General features: G+C 51.2%; 1 protein-coding gene across 1 annotated transcript in view; it reads right to left on the reverse strand.

Annotated features, from left to right (window-relative positions):
* TULP2 (tubby like protein 2) overlaps positions 1 to 3,203 on the reverse strand; it is a 22,004-nt gene extending 18,801 nt beyond the window's left edge. Inside the window, exons 1-2 of the mRNA XM_015418524.1 lie at positions 3,075 to 3,203; positions 475 to 631 (exon numbers count right to left, since the gene is read on the reverse strand). Of these exons, the coding sequence (XP_015274010.1) occupies positions 475 to 631; positions 3,075 to 3,203 (286 nt within the window). The remainder of the gene's footprint in view (positions 1 to 474; positions 632 to 3,074) is intronic.
* Between the last annotated feature and the right edge of the window lie 5,499 nt (positions 3,204 to 8,702).

The following is an 8,702-nucleotide window of genomic DNA, read 5'->3' on the forward strand; positions in this document are numbered from 1 at the left end:
ATATAATGTCGTAGGCGTAGAGTCCACCCTACAAAGCATCCCTTTTCTCCAGGTGAACTGATCTCTGTAGTCTGGAGATTAGTTGTAATTCTAGGAGTTCTCCAGGCCCGCTTGGAGGCTGCTAGTCCTAAGCAGATCTATACCCTTCTAAGTCAGTGAACTTATAAGGGTGACAGTGTAGCTCTCATCAGAAGGTGAAATATGGATCTCTTTGGGACTGACAATTCCCTCAGTGGGGGAAAGAAAAGTTAGCGCTAATGTGCACTAATTCTTTAAGTGCATGCAAATTTGCAGCGAGTGGATTGCTTTACACTGAAACTGATTTTAAAAAAGGACTGCTTCTTCACTGGTTGGAATTCTGTGTACTGCTTGTCAATATTCTCTAAGGCCCGCCCATGTGAGGAGGAGCAATGGCTGCACAGCGGACTAGACTGCATGGCATTTAGGGCCTGGAGAGTGGACCAGCAAGCTTACCATTGCACAAGCTGTGCTCGCTGCAAGACTCCATCAGTGGGACACGTTCCTCCGGCTTGAGCCCCCCGCGACGACCCTTCACCTTGGAGTCCATGTTGGCCTGCACCATGAGAGGTTCCTGACGCTTGCGGCGCTGCTTCTTTTCAATGATACGGCGCTGATGGGGACATGGAGAGAAGCTCAGAAAAGAGAAGGCAGGTGAAGTACGGAGCTTGTATTTCCCTCCCTCAGTCAGACATTGGGGTGTGGCTGTCTTTAGGCCAGGCCAAAGTCACCCAAGGTAGCATCCAGGACCACAGGGCTCTTTGCACATGCCCAGGAGGATCTTCTCAAAGAGGAATCCCTTCCCACCCATTCCCAACTGGTTTTGAAACTGAGGGCATTGGGAAGAAGTCGAAAGATTTCACTGGGCATGCCCACACCCTTCAAGACTCCTAAAGCTCTCTTGATCTTCCACCCAGAACGTATAACTAGCTCTACAGCGTCATCTTAGACTGGTCCATGTTGTTGCTTTTCTTTTAGCTCATTGTGCCATGCCAAAATACAACAAACACCAATACAATAATAATAATAATAATACAATAATAACAATAACAGTCTTTGTATTCAATATATTATTGAATAAATTCAGTAAGTCAGTAGCCATGGCACCATGAGCATATATATACACCAGCTGGTGTTAATTCTCACAAGCCAAGTCTCTTTGATTTTGATTTAACACATCTTTTAAACCGAAGAAAAATCTTGTGAGAATTAACACCAAGTTGGTGTGTGTGTGTGTATACACACACACACACACACACACTCATTGTGCCATGGCTATTGACTTACTGAATTTATTCTAGAATATACTGAATACAAAGACTGTTATTGTTATATTATTATTGTATTGTTTCACATGGCGTTTGTTGTATTTATGCACTCGTCGTTCACCATGATCCCTCTTGTTATAGAATTACATTGTGCCATGCTAGCAAGTCCATGACAGATACACAACTTCCAGGACCCTTGTGAGGCCTGTTTAGGACTATGGGAGACTGAGCTGAGTCAGCAGATGCTCATCTCCAAAGGCTCATCCCCTTTATGCCCACAAACAGTGCCGGAGGTTGGCAACAGGAAAAGTCCAGGGCCCAGAAACCTGATCACACCACCATTTTCACTTCACGGTAGGGAGGGTATGGTGACAGCAGAAGCTCTATGAGCCTCTCTCTGCGGGATCCGGCCTGACCACTAGGCAGTGTTCTAGGGCTGCCGGCTCTGGGTTGGGACATTCCTGGTGATTTTGGGGGTAGAGGCTGGGGAGGGCAGGATTTGGGGAGGAGAGGGAACCTCAGCAGGTTATAACGCCATCGAGTCCACATTCCAAAGCAGCCATTAGGGGAACTGATCTCTGTAATCTAGAGACTGCTTGTAATTCCATGAGATCTCCAGACATCACCTGAAGAATGGCAACCCTTCAGGAAAACCCAGGCAATCGCCTAGGCTGCCAGTTGTTGAGGGGAGCCAAAGAGGCAAGAGGAGCCTCCTTCTCCAGGCTTGAAGAGAAGCTTGGCATTAACTGGCTTCTAGAATCTGCGTGGATGTTGACTCTTGTCTTCTGTAGCTTCCATAATGGAACACAGAGGGCTTCCAAAGAGCTTCTCTATTTTCATTTTTACATTATTCATTTTGAATGCTCGGTATGTAAAACGTTCATTGTAAACTTCTCCCTTTTTTCTCTGTTGAGTGGGGAAGGGGACACCAACGTCATAGTTTTCCCAGGGCACCAAAAATCTTTGGGCCGGCCCTACTCTCTGCCTGCTTTTGATCTTACTAGGACCTGGTTGCAATACGAGAGATCCCACCAATGCTCCCAATCCCTCTCTGTGTTGCAGCAGACTATGCAACCAGGCTAAGAGGGGTGGGGACCAGTGTTCCCTCTAAGCTGAGTTAGTGTGAGATAGCTCACAGTTTTTTAGCCTCCGGCTCACGCATTTTTGTCTCAGCTCAGGAAGGGTGGCTCCGGAGCAAACTGGTTTATGCAGTGGCCAAATCGCTGGCTCACAGCTTTAATGTCAATAGCTCACAAAGTAGAATTTTTGCTCACAAGACTCAACAGCTTAGAGGGATGGGGAGTCGGGGACCAGAGAACTCTCTGAAGCACGAGACTATCCTGACATGGGTGGCTTAGGCTCGCCTGATCTCATCAAAACTCAGAAACTAAGCAGGGGTCGGCCCTGGTTAGTACTTGGATGAGAGACCACCAAGGGAGCCCAGGGCTGCTGTGCAGAGGCAGGAAATGGCAAACCACCTCTGGACGTCTCTTTCCTTGAAAACTCTACAGGGTTGTCATGTCACATCAGCTGCGACTTGACAGCACTTTCGACCACCAGAGAACTCTCTAAGGCAGGGGAGGGTTCCTCAGCTTGCCACTTCTGCCCATTCTTTTCCCTGCCTATAACAAAAGCCAATGGATGGGTCTTGCCAAAATCCTGAATAAGATACAAGCATCATCACTGTGCTAAATTCAGGAAACTGTGAGGCGAACATCGGACAGCAGAGACCCTCAGAGATGCCCTTTCTCAAAAATCCAGCCCGGAAAGCCTTTCCTCCCACGGTACCTGGTATTCCAATTTCTGCTGCCGGAAGGATGCTGCTTCATCACTGCCGTTTCTAGAATCAAAGGAGGGGCCAACATCAGGCGATGAGTTGCGGAGAGACTGGAGACGGCGGTACAGATTCCAGTACATTCTGGGATGTGGCCTCAGCCTGCCGGCCCTGGAGCAGCCACAATCACAAATGGCTGGCTCCCTGGGATGGCTCCTTCCTGGAAATTCTGAATGCCATAGCGCCAAAGCATCGTTGTGACCTCACAAAAGCCCCACGAGGCAGCCACTGGTTGGGTGGGAAGGTGCCTAGACAGTAGACAGGCATCCCTAGACCATGGGTCCCCAACCGTTTTGAGCCTGTGGGCACTTTTGAGATTCTGACACAGTGTGGTGGGTGCAGCTACAAAATGGCTGGCACAGGAGGCAGAGACAACCACAAAATGGCTGCCACAGCTTAGTTTGAGTCACACAGTGAAGATCCCTGTGCTGTGGTGGCAGCTGCTGCCAAAGCAAAGTTTTTGGAAATCTGCACAACCAATCAAATCTCCAGTGGCCAATCAGAAGCCTTGCTGGCAAACCCTTCCCCCCATCTAGCCCCAGTCACTTTCTGAAAACAATCGGTGGGCACCAGAAAAGGTCTTGGGGGGCACCATGTTGGCAACCCCTGCCCTAGACCATCTTCACGCAGATAATGATTTTGATTTAGCACATCCGCTTTGGAGTCCACAGTTCTATTGAACTCCTGTATTATTAACACTGTTGGAGAAGAGAGTTCAAAATGAGAAAGGAGCAGGAGTAGGCTTGCCAAGTCCCCCCGGGGGGTGGGGAAACCACCGCCCCAGAGGCCCGTTCCCAGCCACGGGCGGATCGGGCCCCGGGGAGAACCCCACCCCCCAAAGCACAGGATGTGCCCGGCATCAGCACGTCACCCGGAAGTGACGCAGCCACACCAGGCACGCCGGGGGCAGGGCCACGGTCATCTGTGGGAAAATTCTATGTTTTTCCCTTGGATGACTGCAGCCCCGCCCCCGACGCGCCCAACGCAGCCCTGTCACTTCCGGGTGACGTGCGTGCTTTGCGCGCGCGCTCCCAGAGGAAGACGGGAGTCCCCCCGCTGTGGATTATTTACGACTTGGCAACGCTAAGCGGAAGCTAGGACACCTCTGAAAACAGAGGTCGTTCCCTAACAGTGCACTCCTAAAATTCCAAAAGTTCCTCTTTTGGACAATTCAATAGCACCAAATACCTTAAGATAGCACTCATACAAAGCAGGACAATAAAAAAAAGCCTAAGGGGGGGACATAGAGAGCCGGAGTGATAGATAGGTCAGGACCTGTGCATCCCTTCCTTTCCACTGCTCTGATGCTGTCCCTGAGAGTTGTAGATTGCTACTCTCAGGAACCCTTCCTTCCTTCCTTCCTTCCTTCCTTCCTTCCTTCCTTCCTTCCTTCCTAATAACACCCCCCTCCATCTTGCAACCAGAGCAGGACATTCTTTCCAAGTTTAGTTGGCTAGTTTAGAATCCTGTCTTGTCCCTATCCTGTTTAGAATGGCATTCCTTATAATAAAGGACTCATATTAGTTGGCTGAGATGCAAAGGCTCTTAAGTGTGAACTTTCCCCCCTCAAAGAACAGCCCAACGCAATTCCACTCTGCCCTCCAGAAGGTCCTGTCAGAAACTACTGCTGCCTGTTTCGGTCTTTCCTTACCTGGCAGGTGCAGACGAGGCTTTTTTACTCGATGTCGCTGCGGGGCTGCAAAGAAACGACACAGGTGGGTCACCCCATCAAAGCACAAAGGGCTCTCAAAATGTCTCGAGAGCCCTAAACGTCTGCTGACAAAGCAACCAGGAGAGGCAACTCTGTTCTTGCAGCAAAATACTCCATCCTCTCAAGATCCACATGGCATGCAAGCTGAGTGGCAAATCCTGCTAGTACAAACGGCAGACCTGTCAATTAGCAGGGTCAGCCCAGCCTGGAGAAGGGATTGCCCAGAGGGCTGGTGCACAGTCCCCCCACAAAATCTCTCTTCCCTCCCTCTCAAGGATCATCCCTGACGCCTCTCCCTTAGCCCTGCCCTCTGGTGCACCAGCTACAAATGTGTGCCCTTCACCCTTAACTCTTCTCCAGCATTGTTATGTTGTTATGTGCTTTCCCCTCTGCCAAATGACAAGAAGTTCCAGGGGCTGCACTAATGGGGGGGGGGCTGGTTTACCTTTGGAGGGAAGAGTGTGAGGCGGCAGGGGAATTTGCAACATTTGCTTTGTTTACTAAGGTATGAACAGAGGCCAGGTGGAAACCAAAGGCACTGCTATAGGGTAGTGGGTCTGCTATACCACCTCAGCCTAAACCCTGCAAATGCTTCAACTTAAACAGAATAACAAGCAAAAGGTGGGTGTGGCTGGATAACCACACTTCTGGTAACATGGGGGTGCGGCCTAATGTGCTAATGAGCTGTGCTGTCAGGGGTGTGGCCCAATATGCTAATGGGTTCCTGCTGTTGGGTGTGGCCTATTGTGCTAATGAGGTCCTGCTGGGCTTTTTCTACAAAAAGATCCCTACTTTTACCTATTTATTAACTCATCCCCCTGGAGAGGAGGGATGCTTTGGAGGGTGGACTGTATGGCATTTGACCCCACTGTGGTCCCTGTGCTCCCCCAGACTCCATCCCTAAATCTCCAGGATTCTCCCAACCCAAATCTGGCAACCTTCCCCCTCCCCCTTCCCCTGCTGGTGGCTGGGGGGACCTGGCAACCCTAATTCCTGTTATTTCTGACAGACACACATCCGCTTCTGCCACCTTCTCTCCTCCAATGGGGGAATGTCACGTTCTGCAAGCTAACAGGCAATAGGGTGGCCAGCTCCAGGTTGGGACGTTCCTAGAGGTTTGGGGGTGGAGCCTGGGGAGGACAGGGACCTCAGCAGAGTATAATGCCATAGAGTCGTCACTCCAAAGCAGCCATTTTTTCCAGGGGAGCTGATCTCCGTTGCCTGGAGATCCGTTGTGATGCCAAGAGAGCCTCAGGTGCTAGGGATGCCAGCCCCCAGGTGTGACCTGGAGAATCTCCCAAAATTAGAGCTCCACTCCAGACCACAGAGATCAGTTCCCCTGGAGAAGAGGGATGCTTTGGAGGCTGGACTGTATGGCATTTGACCCCACTGAGGTCCCTGTCCTCCCCAGGCTCCACCCCCAGATCCCCCAGCCTGGATCTGGCAACCCTACCCTCCCATCCCCTGCTGGGGGCACCTGGCAACCCCACCGCACCTGGAGGTTGGCAACTGCATGATGTAGAACATAAGAGCTCTGGGTGGGCCATCTCTCATTGAGGAAAACGTCAACAGCCTGTGTTTAAAATTGACCTTATATTGTCAGCAGCCCTGATTGCCATTGAGGGACACCTGCAGACCAAAACTCGCAATGCCATCCTGTTCCCTATGAGTCTCCCCCACTCTCCGGACCTTAAGGTGGCCCCCAAATCCACTGCCTGCATGCTCAGACCACCCCCCTCAAAATGATTATACTTTCTGAGTGCCACTTACATCAGCGATTTTTTGCAAACCAATGGTTTGCTTGGGCCCCCCATCCCTACAGGAAATTCCTGGAGATTTGGGGTTGGTGCCTGGGGAAGGGTGGCATTCAGGGAGGGGGCTCAGTGGGGATGTGGTCCCATAGAATCTGCCCTCCAAAGCTGCCATTTCCTCCAGGGGAACTGATTTCTGCAGTCTGAAGATCACTTCCTGGAGGATTCTAGACCCCCACCCTGGAAACTGGAAGCCTATCCATGGGCCAAGAGACAATATTTAATTTTTCTTACTAACCCTCCTGATCAGCTGCTCTCAAGACAGATTTTTTTAAAAAATACATAAATAAAAATACCTGAATTAAAACTCAATGCAGGTTTAAATACCAATGCTTCCCTCCAAAGAAACTGGAGTCTGAGCGGGAAAGGGACTTTAGCAGAGAAATGCTGCCTGATATAATATACTAACCAACCATCTTTCCTATCCCAGCATCTCTTCCAAGGAACTCAGGGAACTGCACCTAGTTCTCCCCTTTCTCATTTTAACCTCACGACAACCCTGGCAGGTAGATTAGGCCGAGACAGAGAGAATGACTGGCCCAAGATCACGGAGTGAACTTCATAGCTGAGCTGGATGCGAGTCTCCCCAGGCCCGGTCTGGCAGATTAACCATTGGAAAGTGCCATCAAGTCACAGCTGGCTTAGGCCGACCCTGCAGGGTTTTCAAGGCAAGAGATGAACAGAGGTGGTTTGCCATGGCCTACCTCCGCATAGCGACCCTGGACTTCCTTGGCGGTCTCCTATCCAGGTACTAACGAGAACTGGCCCCGCTTAGCTTCTGAGGTCTGATGAGATCGGGCCAGCCTGGCCCATCTAAGTCAGGGTGACTCAAAACATACAGGATGCTATTGTGGTACGTCAGAGGAATAAGGTTGCCAACCTCCAGGTGGTAGCTGGAGATCTCCCCTTATCACAAATTACTTCCAGGTGACAGAGATCAGTTTACCTGGAGAAGAAATGGCCGCATGGGAAGGTGGATGCTATGGCATTAATACCCCATTGAAGTCCTTCCCCTCCCCAAACCCTCCCCTCCTCAGGCTCCACTCCACAAGTCTCCAGGTATTTTCCCCACCTGGAACGGGCAACCCTACAGAGGAAGAGGCGGCTATCCTTTGTACAGCTGGTGGTCCCCACTGGGATGTTTTCCCTTCTGGGGTGGGCACCAGTGTTCCCTCTAAGCTGAGTTAGTGTGAGCTAGCTAGGGTTCCCACCCCCCCGGGGGGCGGAATTCCCCCCAGTTTCGAGCCCCGATTCCCACTCCCGCGGAATCGGGGCCCAGGGGAAACCCCACCCCCGCGTGTGCGTCACCCGGAAGTGACGTCGCACGCTGGGGGCGGGGCCACGCCATTTGAGGGGAAAACTCTTTGTTTTCCCCTCAAATGGTGTGGCCCCGCCGCCCAGCGTGTGACGTCACTTCCGGGTGACGCACACGCGGCGCGCATGCACGCGTAGCGCGCATGCACGGACAGGATGCCGTCCGGGAGCCCCCTGCTCCCGGACAAATTGGATTTGGCAACCCTAGAGCTAGCTCACAGTTTTTTAGCCTCCAGCTGACAGATTTTTGTTTCAGCTCAGGAAGGGGGGCTCCAGAGCAAACTAATTTATGCAGTAGCCCCGAGTCGCTCGCTCACAGCTCACGGAGTAGAATTGTTGCTCACAAGACTCCACGGCTTAGAGGGAGCATTGGTGGGCACTGAAGGAAAAACTCGGCCAGTAAAAATGATGCTAGATCAAGGGTTGAAACTCAACATGTGGTTGACGACTCAACATGTGCATTCGTAATACACTCATTTTTGAGTGACGGATCCTTCCTCATGCTGAATTTTCACAGGGATGAGTAGAGAGAATAGATGGCCCTATGTCCACCCAGGGCTTCCAGTGCCAGGTTGGGGAGGGAGGGACTTCAGTATAGCACAGTGCCATAGAATCCACCCTCCAAAGTCGCCATTTTCTCCAGGGGAACTTTGATCTCTGTAATCGGACAGTCACTTATAATTCCAGAAGATCCCCAGTCCCCACCAGGAGGTTGGCCACCTTACATCTACCCCCCCCCCCCCCCC

This window comes from Gekko japonicus, unplaced genomic scaffold, assembly GCF_001447785.1.
Source record: "Gekko japonicus isolate JY-2015 unplaced genomic scaffold, Gekko_japonicus_V1.1 scaffold299, whole genome shotgun sequence".
In the NCBI taxonomy this organism is placed as follows: Eukaryota; Metazoa; Chordata; class Lepidosauria; order Squamata; family Gekkonidae; genus Gekko; species Gekko japonicus.